Source organism: Meles meles, chromosome 19 (assembly GCF_922984935.1).
Source record: "Meles meles chromosome 19, mMelMel3.1 paternal haplotype, whole genome shotgun sequence".
NCBI classification, from domain to species: Eukaryota; Metazoa; Chordata; class Mammalia; order Carnivora; family Mustelidae; genus Meles; species Meles meles.
The window spans coordinates 9411615-9428263 of record NC_060084.1 but is presented as its reverse complement, the minus strand read 5'-3'; the positions used below and the strand labels follow the sequence as shown (position 1 = coordinate 9428263).

At 40.7% G+C, this 16649-nt stretch overlaps 1 protein-coding gene across 1 annotated transcript; it reads left to right on the top strand.

The window, feature by feature from the left end:
• The first annotated feature begins 1466 nt into the window (after positions 1 to 1466).
• On the top strand, positions 1467 to 8367 carry CLEC3A (C-type lectin domain family 3 member A). Its single transcript, XM_045986707.1, has 3 exons — positions 1467 to 1581; positions 6197 to 6280; positions 7976 to 8367. The coding sequence occupies exons 1-3, from the start codon at positions 1467 to 1469 to the stop codon at positions 8365 to 8367; spliced, it is 591 nt and encodes a 196-aa protein (XP_045842663.1).
• The last annotated feature ends 8282 nt before the right edge of the window (positions 8368 to 16649 follow it).

Here is a 16649-nt window from a genome sequence, read left to right as displayed (position 1 = left end):
TTATTAAGCACCAGGCATTGTGCTAAGGGCTTATAGCTATTACTTCATTTACTCTTTCCAGCAGCCCTATGAAGTAGGCATTCCTAGCTCTGTGTGGGAACAGGCCCAGACAGGTTCGGTGACTTGCCCAACAGCACACAGCTGATGAATGGGTGAAATACAACCCTGAACCCAGCTCAGCTTGTTTCCACGACGCTATGAAGTGCCTACTAACAGACTGCCCAATCAGTACAAGGAGTCCGCATTATAAGTAAACTCTTTATTCTTTGTTTCACATTTACATTGCTAAATCATGTCAGACTTTTCTCTATCAGTGGTCTTGTTTCAGTGTTAATACGTGGGTAGGGTACAAAGAGGCTCTCACAGGAAGGCAATGAAGACAGATTAGACTGGTTTTCCAAGATCCAGAGGGACTCAATCAGCCCTTGATCTTATGTTGTCTCAAAAAAAAAAAAAAAAGAAAGAAAGAAAAAGAAAGATAATGGACGTCCCTTGCTTTTGATACAAAAGCCTATCTGGTTCCTAGTACTTGTCCTAAAAAGCCCATTGTTAAGGTAAGAATAATTATACTAAGTCTTTCATTCTATTCTTCTGTTATTTCGATATTCTCTTTCAAAGTATTATTTAAGTGTTTGGGGTAATTGCAAGGCAGAAAGTGTTGGGTGATGGGGATTTGCAGAACAGCTAGAGTAGATGTTTTACATTAATTCTTACAAAAATAATTAATCATCTTAATTTTCTTTTCATTCTAAGGTATGTTTCCCAAAAATGTAACTTCTGATGAATTCACGAAATCCTAAAAGAAAGCTTTCTGTCTGATCATGGACCATCCCTTTGGCCATCCCTGTTAATACTCTGTGAGCAAACCGTTCCCAAGTTTCACTTGAGCTGTGTAGACCCTTGAGTGTGTGTAGACTCTGGCATCGCGCACACACACACACACACACACACTCTCTCTCTCTCTCTCTCATACACAGTCAGGAGCTTTCCTACTTTTGGGGGGGGGGGTTGTGCTTTATTTATTTATTTGCCCTGAATATAGGACTAAATTTCCCAGATCATTAAGTGAACTTCAGAGCTCCAAATCAAGGGCTTAAATACTGGGGTCTTCACAGAGAGACTCCAAACCTCCTGGACTTAAAGAAAGAAGAAGAAGAAAGCAGGTAAAGGCCTTAATCCCTTAGTTAACTCTGATTTACTCTGAAAAGGCAAGTCAAGTACAGAATGTAATAGGAACATTAAAAACAAGAAAAGACTAACATGAGACACAAGAACAAGGGGCCACCTTATGCTGCGGGCAGCTGAGGAATCCACACATTTCGTCAGCAGGAGTCCAGCCAACCTTCACACGAGCTTTTATAAAGCTGGCCCCAGGGGCTCCAGGGCAAGATGAGGCTGTGCAGTCTTCTTGCTCTCCACTACTTCACAGGAGCTGGCAAAGTGGGCACCAGACCTGACCAAGAGCCATGGCAAAGAATGGACTTGTAATTTACATCCTGGTTATCACCTTACTCCTGGACCAGACCACCAGCCACACGTCCAAATTTAAAGCCAAGAAGCACAGCAAACGCCGAGTGAAAGGTAATGGGGCTCTTCAGGCCAGCAAAATTCGAGGCGTGTGCAGTGTGGGGAGGGACTGGGCAATGTTCATTTCCAGACTCCTCCAGCACAACTGTCTCTGGTGATAGCACCATGCTATCATGCGGATATGGTAGTTCAGGGGACTGAGTGACCTTTTAATTTTCTAGGACATTTTGATATTTAAAGGAATCACATGTAGGCCCTTTTTTAAATAGAAAAAAATGTCTGTATTGTATATCCTTTGTCAAGTGAGCTTAGCAGAATGTTCTTCAGAGCAAGTTAACCTGGATAGGTGGATATCTGGTTATTATGAATAAGGGATCAAGTAGAATAGACTGACAGTAATTAGAATATACGGTTTCATTCCTAGATACTGTATAACTGTTCAAATATATTTGTAAGATAACTATAATCTTATTAAAAGAATAGTCAAAGTGAGACCATTTTCTCACCCGTTATCAAGCAGATATATTTTCATACTCTTGACAATATAAAGACAGTCTACCCTACACATTTAAGTTTTTTCATGTCAGAGAGAAATTGAACCTGTTTTTAAACTTAGAGATATGTCATTATGCAAAGTCATATAGCATTCAAAAATATCTTAATGCAAAACTGATTCTCTAAGCAATCCTAAAGTCTGGGTGGCTTGAACTGGGTTAAGAGGCAAAAGAGAAAAAAAACAGGGGTTCCTGGGGGGCTCAGTCAGTTAAGTGATCGTCTCTTGATTTCAGCTCAGGTCATGATCTCAGGGTCGTGAGACTGAGCCTTGCGTTGGGCTCTGCACTCAGTGGGAGTTGGCTTGACATTCTCTCTGTCCCTCTGCCTCTTCCCCTGCTCACTCTCTTTTTCTCTCAAGTAAGTAAATCTTAAAAAAAAAAAAAAAATCTTGCAAAGAACAAAGATGAGAGCAATTTATTTGCAATGTGCTGGAAGCACAGCATGAGGGAAAAAGCATCAAGGGAGACAAAGAGTGATGTTTTATCTCATCCTCTGAGTCATTTTCATTTTCATTTCAGCGTATTTCAAGGTCAATATTATGACACTACTTCCTTATCGATTTCACTTCAGTAGTAACAAAACACAGGAAACATACCAACAAAGTGAGAGCCAGACTTGACACACACGGATGGGTGGTGCTTAAAGGAGGCTTGTCTTGGGTGTTGTGTTTTGGATACTATAAAGTGCCCTGCAAAGGGGGTATTTATTTCTATGATTTCAGTCTGATGCAAGGTTTCTTCAGTGGAATCTTTTCCCTTATACAATATTAAACTTTCCTCTTACCTCTTTTAAATGGAAGCTTAAAATACTTCTCAGGAGTGATAAAGTATACCGGTGAAGATGAGGGCAGGGGAAAGAGGGAGATAGGAGATACTGTGTGATGATAGGGTGTATTTTTGGTGTCAGCGTCTCTTCACCGCTGGGAAGCAGTGGCAAGGCAGTGACCACCAGCAGGGATGTGGGGAGGGGTGTGAACATGCGGATGTGTGTGTGTGCTGTGGGGATGCTTCTGAGATCATTTGGTTCAGGTCATGTAGCTCTCCCCCTCCCCATCCCCAACCACACGCAAGTGTGCACAATGCTTTTCCCTGTTTGCCTTTTAACTGACTGTGCACACCTCCTCAGCATCATCCTCCCAAAGGAATTTTTGTGAGTTTTTGCTATGAAGTCCAAGAAAGCAGACTCTACAGCAGTAAGGGCAGTAAGCCTAAACTTACCAAACACCTCTCTCCACTAACACATACAATTTGAAAACATTTTAAGTACCTGGGGATTATACCCAATTTTATGAAATCAAAAGTGAAGGCTGTTTTTTTTCTCTCTCAAACCTCTTCACAGAATTACCAACTATTACTTACTGGGAAATAACATTCCCAGAGTTGTTCTAATGCACAATTAAAACCTTCTATTTTTTAGCCAAATAAAGACTGGCTATTAATTTCTTTCATCTACCAAATCTTGGATAACTATCAACATAAGGGATGCATAGGTCCTTCTAGAGTCTGCATCATATTCCACTGCACAGATGGGTCATGATTCATGTCATCTGTTGTCTCCTGGTGAACTTTTTTTTTTTTTAAGATTTTATTTATTTATTTGACAGACAAAGATCACAAGTAGGCAGAGAGAGAGAGAGCAGGGAGCCTGATGCAGGACTCGGTATCAGGACCCTGAGATCATGACCTGAGCCGAAGGCAGAGGCTTTAACCACTGAGCCACCCAGGTGCCCCTCCTGGTGAACTTCTGTGTGGCTTCCCATCTATTTTGTTTTTGATCCACTGCCTCAGTTAAGATACTCCTCTAGAAAACTGCAGCTTCATTACACTTTCCAACTGTCTCCCAAAATAATAGCGTCAACCTACACTGCTCCCATCGTCAGTATATGGCCATTCCCACACACCTTGACAACTTAACATTATATCACAGCTTAAGCTCAACCTCACCAAAAAGCAAAATGCCTCTCTTTTAATTTGCATTTCTTTGATTGTTAAGAAGGTTGACATTTCTTTGGTTGTTCATGAGGTGGAAGTATATACATTCCATAGGTTTACTGGTGATTTTCCAGAATTAATTCTGCATTTCTACACGGAAGCTACTTCTGGAGAAAAACAATAATAAAACGAGAAGGAGTTTTTGTTGTTGTTTTTGTTTTTGTTCTACTCAAAATGGCAAACAAGGGACTTACTTAACTAAAAAACAAAATTTCCCTGGTATTTAATTCATAGGTCTCAATAAATTATATGTTGCAGAAACAAATAAAATTCAATTTTACGCTGAAATAGTTAGTCCCTGTATTCACTGTAGACGAAACACATCCATATTTGTCACAAAGGTTAGAAGGAGAAGCCAAGTCACCTGGATAATGATTCCCATAATGATCTCCCAGGAGCCCAATATTATTCATGTCTTCATGTTAATTACAACGTTACAGCTTCCCTGTAGAGGCCACATATTTAGACGGAATGGAGCAGGAAGCTGAGAGAGAAGGGGGATGACATTTGTATGGCTGACAACTTGAAGCTTGGAAAAAAGTCTTCAGTGGTCTTGGTGAGCCTGGCCTCCCACAGCTGATGGTTTCGCATTCTGAATGTACCCTTACATTTATTCTGGATTGAATGGTCTCTTTGAGGAAATTCTTGGGGTACTGTATTTCTGAGCTGAGTACTGGATGCTTTCAGAAATGATGTGCAATATCACATGAAACACAGACGGGGTCCACTCCTGCGGACCCAGAAGGCTTTCCTAACTCAATGTGGAAACATCTGGCTTGCAAAGCTTATGTTTAAGAGGACGATGAATCAGCATGTGTGGATTTAGGACTATCCTGAAAAATCCAGGATAAAACACAGATTCCCCATATGGCATCTATGTAAGGAGGCAGGTGGTGACAGTTCATACCAAGCTTTAAGCATCTTCTCAGTCCAAGGCCATGTGCTAGGGATCAGGCAATTACTGTGCAGGAGCAGATCAGAAGGATGTGAAGAGCACAGACTTGGAGTAAGACAGATTCAAATCGTGACTGCTCCTTATTCGCTGGCTGGCCTAAAGCAGGTTCATTCTTGTGCCTCCATTTCTTCTGTGAGTTGAGGACAGTAATGGTGTCTATTTCGCAGGAATCCTGAAAGAATTAAGTGCCTGGTACACAGTGTATGATGGTTCTTAGTATTTTTTTCTTTTTGTTATTTATTACAATTTATTATAATTCTTGCCTCCAAAGAGTTCAAACTGTCTATTTCTAAGACAGACTCCATCAGTCCTAGAATCTTGTTCATTCATTCAACAAACATTATGAACAGCTATTATGTGCTAAGCGTTGTGTTAAGCATCAGGAGCACCATGGACACTAAGACACCCAAAATTCAGTAAGTAAAAATAATTATGGAGAAAAGTGCTCTGAATAAAAGTAAAGGTTCAAAGAAAAGAGATTAGGGGCGCCTGGGTGGCTCAGTGGGTTAAGCCGCTGCCTTCGGCTCAGGTCATGGTCTCAGGGTCCTGGGATCGAGTCCCGCATCGGGCTCTCTGCTCAGCAGAGAGCCTGCTTCTCTCTCTCTCTCTCTGCCTGCCTCTCTGTCTACTTGTGATCTCTCTCTGTCAAATAAATAAATAAAAATCTTTAAAAAAAAAAACAAAAAAAAAAACAAAGAAAAGAGATTAGTCAGACAGATGCTAGTATAGAGATGACAACTAGAAAAGGCTTCTAGAAAAGATATTTCAGCTCAGTGAGGACACGGACAAGTGCTGGAGCAAGAATGTTTGTTCCAGGCAGGAGAAACCCAGAGGAATGGATCCTGAGATGACATACCTTGGTCTAAGATGCTCTGAAAGTCAGTAAGTCTGATGTCTGATGGAGGGAGAGTCCCACAGGATGGGGGAGAGGCATAGCAGCCCTCTCTCACAGAAGGATCATCTAGTATTATTATCACAACCAAGCTCTTAACGAACCTTCATGGCCAGCTTATTTTCACGCATTAATTCTCATGTATACTTGGCTCAGTTTCATCAAAACCACCCTCACCTTAGATTCTGGGTTCCAAAGCTTTACTTTTATTTTTATCTTAATTTAATCATATGCTTTTCATTCCTCCTACCCTACCCCACCCTAAAATATCCCCAGAAAAGGATGGAGACCTGAAGACTCAAGTTGAAAAGCTCTGGAGAGAAGTCAATGCCCTGAAGGAAATGCAAGCCCTACAGACAGGTAAGATCCGACTCATCAATGCTTTGTCTCAAAAGAGACAGGAAATCATGATTTGCCAGAAATTCAAACCATACCTAGGGTACATGTCAAAGTCTAGGTGACACTTTTAAAAGAGACATTGACAACCCAGAGAGGTGTCTAGGAGAAAGGATTCAAAAGCTGGGGAGACAACTGTTTGGGGAAATCAGCTTGATTTTCCACTCCCTTCTCCTATATATATGGATAGTATAGAAATACAAATACACATTTCAACAATGCATTTAAAAAATTTGTCCATAATTCCTCTCTAATAGGCAAAGAAACAGAATTGAAGCAAATATTGATTGGCGAAAATAATTAGCATTCATTAGATGTTTACTAAGTGCCTACTGGGAGATCTGCTGAGGTTCAACTAAACGCAGGATCACAGGACTCACTCTGGCCACATGGGGCACCAGATGCAAACGGAAGGCCACTGGTTAGAACCACAACTTGGCATTCCTCTTTACACAGGGGTAGAGCTCCCAGCAAGCTATGCCCTCTACACCTGTTGTCCAGGAGCGACCCTCCTTGGATCCCAGGGGTAAGGAAAATAGAGCCATACTGAATGGGTTCAAGAACAGCCCTTGTCCACAAGGCTTATACCCCCAGGATCCAATACCTTACATATTAAGTCCAAAAGCAGAACTTCATGGGTCCTGCAAGAGACCTGTCCAATTATGAGTTACCACTTTCAGGGAAGACTAAAGTTACAGCCTTCCATTATAACTCCCAGGCCAGCTATATGTCATCAGTTCAAGGTTGTTTTTATCATAAACAATTTTGCCTAGTAATACTGTTGACATATTCCCTTTACCAGCTTTCTAGGAACAGAATTCAGAAGCTAAAGGAAGATCAAATGCCCATGTAGAAGGCAACAGAGTTTTATTAACATTTTACCCACCGTTTGGCACTATAAATACTCTACAAACATGAACACATTAGTCCTCCAACAACAGGTGCCGTTATGATTATCCTCATTTTACAGATGAGGAAACTGAGGCACAGAAAAATTAAGTATTTTCTCCAACAATTACAAACCTAACAAATGTCAGACCCTGGTTCTCCAATGCTTTGCCCTAAAACTATCTTTATGTTTGGTTTATCCTGGACAACCTGAACAGAATTACCAGGGCTGAGTTATTTGGATAACAAAACTACTCTTGCTCTATATGTCAGCTCAGACTTTTGTTTGTGTTTGTTTGTTAACTAATTATGAAATACCACCCAGTTCCAAAAGTTCCAAGGAAACAGCACACAACAGAGCTGTGCAAACTAACAAGCATGTGTATATCAGAGCAGCGCAAGGCCAAAAAATGGTTTACGGGTGAGACAGACCTGGGTTTGTATAGTTATGATCTTATATGTTATGTAAGTTATGTTTTTATACATTAAGTCATTGCAAGTAAGAACTTCTGTAAGCCTCACTATCCTGATATGGACGGGTGGGAGTAATAAAATCTCACTTCATGTGATTGCTGTGATGATTACATGAGTTTGTCATCATAAAGTGCTTAGCACAGGGTCTGACACATACAAAATCTCCATAAATATGAACTCATCATTATGATGACACATCACTCATTCCACAAATATTAACTGCTATTTTTCAAGCCCAATCCTGGATGTGGAACACTCAAAAGGCATCTTATTATATCAAATTTCACATCTTTACAGTCTGTCTCCGAGGCACAAAAGTTCACAAGAAATGCTACCTTGCTTCAGAAGGCTTGAAGCATTTCCATGAAGCCAATGAAGACTGCATCTCCAAGGGAGGAACCTTGGTTATCCCCAGAAACTCCGACGAAATCAATGCCCTTCGAGACTACGGTAAAAGAAGCCTGCCAGGTGTCAACGACTTTTGGTTAGGCATCAATGACATGGTCACAGAGGGAAAGTTTGTTGATGTCCATGGAGTCACCATCTCCTTCCTCAACTGGGACCGTGCACAGCCCAACGGTGGTAAGCGAGAAAACTGTGCCCTATTCTCCCAGTCAGCTCAGGGCAAATGGAGTGATGAGGTCTGTCGTAGTAGCAAGAGGTACATATGCGAATTTATCATCCCTTAATAGGGCCTTCTCAAAAATGCAAGATCAGTCACGATTTATAGGCTGATGGATTGCAAGAGTAAGTCAGAATTGTCACACGGGCATCTGTGTCCATGCGAATACAGGAGTCAGCCAGTTTTGCTACCAAATTTCATTGCGATTTTGCCCTCCATGGGGTTTACGAGATCAGAAAATAATGATCCAGCTGTGTGCACACTGTTAAAGGTGGCTTCTGCAAAATGGGCTATCAAACCCTTCCCACTTTCCCTTGTATAGAAAGGAGGTCTATATTAAAAACACAACAGTTACCTGGACGATTTTCTCTTGAAAGTTTAGTATATATTTGATTGATGAGAATTCTCTCAATCAGAGAGAATAAAGTGATAAAGTCCAGAAATCTCTCAGTCTGATGCCCCGTCTGTTCCATCCCAGTCCCGGCACCTTGCTAGCCCATAAACTTTTCTGCATCCCCTGGTGGGAGCTGTGTCTTGTTGCCACATCAGAACATGGATGTCTCAGAAGTGTTCTGATTTCACTTTGTTTTCTTCATGACCCTCTTCCTCCACCATATACATGTCCTGATTTTGAAAATGCTTAGACAAGTTCTGAAAGGAAATGATAAAGGAGCATATTTGGTCAATTTCTAGTCCCAGAATTACATTACGATATCCGACTTGAATGGGTAACCTTAAGGCTACTGTATAGCAAAATAAAGTAGGGAAAAAATATGTCTACTTTTCCCTGGCTTTAGTATCCTAATCCTCCTGGATGAAACTGAGGGTTGATATTATATATGTTAGTTTCCTTTTCTACATTTATATACTTATGTATGTCTAAACAAGCATATGTTAAAGTATACTGGGGCAATCTACTGTCGGAGGTTGAATGTTGGATTTAAATACTACTATTCTGGAGTCATACATCTATGTAACATTTTACTCTGTCAAATGCTATTTCCATTAAATAGTTTTAGATCATATAAAATAACTTCATTGCCTAATATGAAATTATAAAGCTTAGGCTTGGGGGGAAATGGGCTTTTTATAACCCAACAATTCTAAGTATATTCTGTCCTTCAAATAAGTGTCATTTTTTCCTTTAAATATTGAATATGTTTTATGAACAAAATCTTTCTCTGCAAACTTCAATTACATGTGCTTGGAATTAAGTTTTAGTTTTTTTCACTGCACGATAATAAAGCCTGAGTTCTGGTTGATGCGGATGTATTTGGATGTTGGTTAGTTATTCAAATTATTTTGGTTTATATCAAACTTGGCACAATTTGGGGGAGGAAATACCCTGGATCTGACTAAACTGGTGATTAAATGTCTTAGGAGAATAATTTTACATGATAATAAAGAATTAAGTCTGGAGGGAAGAGGATAATTATTAAAAAGAAAGTTGTACCTACAATTGTTTTTGGTTGACCCTGACCAATCCCCTATTCCATCACAGTCAGAATCCCTGCAAAGATTATGACACTAATGAAATTAGTAGACATTCATGGTAGTAAGACCTCAGCATACTCCAGGTACTGTGCCAAATTTTACATAATTCTCATTAATCTCCAGAGCAACCCTGGGAATTAGGCTCTAGATTTATTTCACTTCACAGGAAGAACAACAACCTGAAAAAAGAGAGATGTGCTAATATGCCCCATATCACACTCCAGGAAGTAGTGGAATCGTGAACAGAATTCAAAAAGCTGACTCAGATCCTACATCTTTGGTAACCGTGGGGGAACGGTGACAATGTCAAGCCTGTTCAAGTAGGCAGATAAGTGGACTCTAAACCATCCTCCTTGTTTCTATCATTTGGGGTAACATTTTGGGCAAGCAGATAACCTTGATAAGGCATTCAGTCTGAGTTTGTTTCAAAAGGGTGAATATAAATCAGTGTTCATACAAGTCAGTGTCAGAATTTGGGCCTCCAGGAGACGGGGCTTATAGCTAGGATGATCCTTCTCCCAAGTACCCCAACCAGAAAAATCAAGAAAAGATTAATTTAAAAGAATAGATGAAGGTTAGTGAGAGGAATTCAAAATGAGTTTAGCATGAGGAAGAGCAAATGGATAGGAGACAGAGCAAGACCAGAAGGAGTGGATTAAGAGATTATCCGGTTTGCTGAGGTCCAAGCTCATGACCTTGACTTTATTATTTGGCCGACAAATTATCCAAAAGCCATACCTACAAGATTCAATAATCCAGATTTCCCTTTGGTCTATTTTGCTTGTTGAACACTACTTAGCAAACAACAACTGGTCTTCAGGCAAGACTGATAAATAGATCTTAACTCTCAGGCCAACTTTTCAGTCTCCATGAAAGTTACCAGACTAGGTAGAGAATGTAGACAAGCATCCTGAAGTCTGGCAGAAAGAGTCCCCTGAGCAAATTAGTAATGTCTCACACAAGCTCATGGTAGGAGGACATCACCATTTGCCAACATTGTCATCCCTAGGGTAAACAGCTGGCTTCCTGAAGATATCAATTATATTCAAAGCCCAACCTTCAAGGCCCTATAAGCCTTCCAGAAATCTGATTCTTATCTCTGGAGTAGTGCATCTCAAACTTATGCTTACAAATCACCTGAGAAACTCTTAAATTGCAGACCCTGAGGGTCTGTGCTATGGCCCTAAATTCTGTATTTCTAAAAGTTTACAGTTGAAAGCGAGAGTACTACATCACACACCACGGTCTGCTTGGTAAAGTTACTTGCCTAGACACAGTCTCTGATGGATTCCTGCAAGTCTGCTTTTCTTTAACTCAAATGTCAAGGGTAAGATCTGCAGTTTATCTGCGTGAAGAACAATCCTGAGAGCAATTTTTCTACCAACCACAGATACTGCTATCCATATCATTAAATGAGGTGCAAGGTAAAAATCGATTAGTTAAAGGAAATATCAATAAGAGAGCCTTGAATTCATGATGTGAAGGAGGCTTTATTGAAATGATCAATGATTTCTTTCTCTTCCCTAGCATTACTGAATAGCATTTCTTAAACTAAAAATAAAGACAGTTTTAGTGTTTCCTGCTTTCAGAGTAGTGAAAACTAATCATATCCTCACCAAATAAAGCTCATGTAATGAATGAAGAAGCCCACAAATTCAGCTAGTTAAGCAGCTCATTTAATCTGATGTCAGAAATTCAGAGGGTAGCTACTAACTATGAAGCACTTTCTTCCTAATATTGGAGGGACAGAAAAGAAGGAAGTTATTGTTCCTACACTCAAGGATGTAACAACACGGCGCACAGGAGGAAAGCAAAACTATTCATTGGAGCATAAGAAGAAAATATGAGTACCTCTACTTACATATGGAAGTTAAGTGGACTACAGGTTATTACTATGCAGTTCTACCTAGACCGAACACCACAAAATGGTCAATGATTTGAGCAAGTTTTTGCACAGAAATACCAAACTGAATGTAGCTAACAATTAGAGAAAAACACACACACACACACACACACACACACACACACACACGAGAAAGCACCACTGACAATTCTACTCCTGGTGTGCCTGGTTCAAAGCAGCATACATAGCTCAAGCAAAACCAATTAGAATCCTTTCCAGTGGCTGCCCTCTGACATGGGGGCAATGAAACTGCTGGAAATGTTAAATTGAAACAAGTGAATTTAGGGCTTCTGGCAGAATTCTTCCCTTCCAGATGGATGAAACGTGTAGGGTGAAGGAAAGCAAAGATACGCGGTAATGAGAAATGCTGAGGTGGGGTGGGGGGTAGAAGAAATAAGCGCATACGGGTATCTATTCACACAATGCGGAACTTGCCGTTTCTGAAGTCCTGATTTCTACTTCTGTAAATTCTATGAGCTACTCCAACCCTTCAAGCTACACAAGATAAATTATCCTTTCCATTTGAGTTGGGTTTTTGTTATCAGCCAGGATAGGCTAGGTTATGATCTCACAGAACTTTTATCTACATAAGCAAACATACAATAAACAGGCAAAGAAATAAACAAGGTCATTTCTGAAAATGATATCACAAAATGTGGAAAAGATTGACACAACAAAATGGTATAACATAATGACAAAATGAAAACAGTAACAAGAAAATAAAACAGGGAGAAAAAGATGGAGTGACCAGAGGGAGCAATATTAGACAAGATGATCAAGTCTTTTTGTTTTTTTTTTTTAAAGATTTTATTTATTTATTTGACATAGACCTACTTATTTGACAAGTAGGCAGATAGGCAGGCAGAGAGAAAGGGGGAAACAGGCTCCCTGCTGAGCAGAGAGCACGATGCAGGGCTCGATCCCAGGACCCTGAGATCATGCTCTGAACCGAAGGCAGCGACTCTAACCCACTGAGCCACCCAGGCACCCCTGATCAACTCTTTTGGATACAGCTCTCCGTCAAAAGAGAGAAGAGCAAAGAAAGCCATCTTATAATCAGCAGGGCAAAAATCCAAGAAAGAGAGACCCTGAGAAAAGTGAGATACCCCAAATCATCCAGCAAGCCAGTGACAGGGCAGAGACTAGAATTCAGTTTCCTGTCGCCTAGTGCAAAGCATGGGACATGGCAGCACAGTTCAAGGTCAGGTTAAGGTCATCTGACTTGGAGTCAAAAGACCCAGACTGCACACATATGACAGATGGGACACCAGGTGAGAATAAAGTTTGGGGCCCCCACTCCTCATCTATCAGTAGGAATGACAGATCATTCCAGGACACTGAGCTGATATTTGCATATACAATTTATAAGCAAGCACGTACCTAGGGCATCTTTATAGTTTTGTTGTATTATAAAAACAAAACATCTCACCATAGAAAAAATTTGAAGCGTAGAAAAACTTTTAGAAATTATCCTTTATCTCATTCTTTATCATCAATTAATATTTACTAAGCATACACACCCAGCAGTGTCTAATTCTATCAACACCCATGCAGAGTTGTGGAGGATACTTCATTAGCCAATGTTATAGCCAGCTTTATTTTACTTACAAAAATAACCATTTTCCTAGCTTTTTCAAACGTTCTTTCCATGGTTCCATAATATTCCAATGTGTTATTCCTTAAGGACATATGCAATTGCAATTTTTCAAACACTTTAATGATTAGAATTTTCCTTAAACAACTAAATATAAATGTTTTATATTTATTTAAATAAATGGGAATTTTGCTTTTTTCTTTTTCTGTAAGCAATACTGTGTTTTGTTTTGTTTTCTTTTCTTTTTGACTTTGGATTTTCAGAGACTTCCAGTGGGATTACTGAATGAAAGGGTGGGAATAACCTCAGACACTTTGCAAGTTGGTGCTAAGCTGCTTTCTAAAAGGACCGTACAAACCGAAGAAACAGCAGGCCCTGTAAATGCCACTAACGTTGGAGTCAGTCTGTCCTAGGTTTGGACACCAGCATCTGCGTGTTCACTAGCTCTGTGACCTGGGAGAAGTCATGTTAACTCACTGAATCCTTCACCAATCTGTAAATAAGCTGAGGAAGAGTAAAACAATAATTTCAGTGGTTCATAGTATTTGTAATATTTACCCTATAAAATTGTTAGTATTAAAAATAAACAGTTCAAATTCTTTTTGGTAATGCTTAATTTGGCAAATATTCATTAGCATATTGAGCTAACACAAAAACAAAAACAGGTGGTGGCGCTTGGAAATAGCCTCATAGGTAGCCGGTAACAATATACATGGGTATATTTTTGGGGTTACACAAATGGCATGTTGTGCTAAGAACTGGATCTATCCTGAAGAACATATAGGAAGATCAGCATCAAATAAAAAGTTACCAAGGAACATAATTACAAACCACGACATACAGTATGAAATACTGTAGGGGTACAACGAGAGAGCTTTAAAAGGTCTCAAGAAGTGATATGAAAAGGACAGACTCCAAGGGTGACAAAGCCCGGAGCCCAAAGATGAAGGGATATACTAAGCTCAATCCACTTTTGGAAATATTTACGTGTTTGGGCCCTCTGCCTGCTGACACTCCCAGGAGCTGGAGACAGGCTGGAGGGGTGGGGCCCTGCACGGGGCAGGGGAGTGGCTGCTGCAGCGCAGTATCCCCCAAGAGCCGGGGCAGGCTTAGGAAGCAGGCGCGGGGCGATGGGCGCGGGGATCACGGGGCCCGACGGTGGCACTGAGGCGCTGGCGCTGGACGCTGTGCTGGGCACGCTGGCGGCCGCGCTGCCGCGGCTGGGGGCGGCCACCGACTAGCTGCGACGGCGGCGAGCCCGGGTGGCTGTACTGGCGGTAGGCGCTGGGCCTGTAGGCTGCGGGCTCGCTCGTCGCTATCCGCTCCGGCCGGGTGCTGAAGCGCTAAAGCTGACCGTGAAGGACGGCGCGTGAGGCCCGCTGCCGGGCCGCCCGCAGCAAGCTGTGCTGGATCCCCGAACCGTCCACTTCCTCAGGCCGCTGGGAGTGGACTTCGACAACCTGGAAGGCTGCTAGCGCAACGGCCACCTTTTCATCAGGGCCGGTGTCTTCCAGGAGCACCTGTTCAGCCCCCTGGAGAAGAAGGGGAAGCTGCACGGCTTCTGCCTTCTCCTGGGCACCAAGGTGAGGCAGGGCCTGGGAAAATACATGGCCTCTGACTTAGCCTCTCTACACCCAATATCAGCTGACCACAGGGGCCAGCGATAACTCATGGACATGACTGTCTTATCTCGTTGCCTTGTAATGACAAACCGAGTCATTAAACCAGCTTTTTGACAGACACGAGCAACTGGCTTCCTCATCTGTAAAATGCAGGTTAACATTTGAGAATATCTACGAAGTGGATACTACTACTACCTTATAAGTTTTTGTGACAATTTTATGGGACAGTGCAGGTAGAAGGGCACTGTACAATCTGCTGCTTATAGGAGGGGCTTAGAAAATGAAAATTATCTTTGGCTGCAAACTGACATCCAAGGACTAGAGAGAAAAGGGCCCTCATCTTTTCAGAAGCAAATGCACAAAAATCAACTATCATGTGGCTCTGAGAAATTTCCCGACTGCTCAAAAAAACAAGATTAAAATGAAGGAAATTTTCCAATGTGTAGATTTAGCCAGCCCCATCAGCCCTAGAGTTTCCCTTTGAAGAGTGAACACTCATACTTGCTGTCTTAGCATGGATGGCATCATTTGGGGCGAAAAATCCAGGCTGGTGTTTAGCCTTCTAACAGTATGGCTTTTTCACTTACACAAACTTACATGGCATGATAAGCCATGGTTTCTTAAAGGAATTTTCTGAGTCCCACTGTGGGTTAATTCTAATTTATTTAGTGATTTCTTTCTCTCTGTACATGTATTTCACCTCACAATAATCATATGATGTGGGTTTTTACTGTCATTTTAGCCATGGGGAAATTAAGGCTCAAAGAGATTAAGTAATTTGTTAAGGACATGAAGGTTGGAAGTTGCAGAGTCAGGATTAGAATCCGTATTTGCATGGCTTCAGGGTCAGTGTTCTAATAACCCATGCTGCCACTCACTTCTGGGGCATACTACAGATTAAAATTAAAATTAGCATTAACATATGGCTATATTATCTAATTAATCTATTAGCACTCTCAACATGTACTATCATATTTATGTAGATAAGTCTAGAGAGCAGGCTCTCAAGGTCAAATACCCAAAGGAAATCAGGAACCAAGCACGAATAACTTACAACAGATTAATGTTGTTTATAGCGGTAACTGACAGAACATTCACAGTAATCAAAAACAAAACAGACCCTGGTCACATAAATCATCTTGTTCCCATACGACAAATATTTATTACGTTTACAACAGAGCAGACATTATTGTAGAGTTTTAGACACACAGCCATTTGCAAACACACAAGATTGAAAAAGAATGCATTATATTGTTAATAAGCTGTTACTTCTGGATGATAGGATTTTATGGGTGAATTTTATTTTCTTCTTTGTGTTTTCCTTATTTTACACACTTTCTAAAATAAACATATATATTACTTTTAAATTGAGAAAAATGTTTTATGAATGTAAGTGGACTTAATGGACCAACTTGTTTTGATATTTTTGTGCTTGTCAAAAAATTTCTACAGTTAAGCCCACAAATTCACTTGGAAGCTTAATATTTCAGTAACCAAGATTTCCACTGATGTAAGTTGCAGCCTACTTTGTAGTAAAAACCAGACATTTTTAACAGCTAGAGCGCATCTACCAATTCAGAGAAAGGGGGTGGGTGAAGAGAAAGAAAAATAACATGAAGTCGAGACGAAGTCTTAAGAACTTTTTCACTTGCCAGTAATACGGATCCAGTACCCAGAGACCACCTTTCATCCCAGGTTACAATCTAGGGAGAAGGTTATAACTATGGATACTCAAT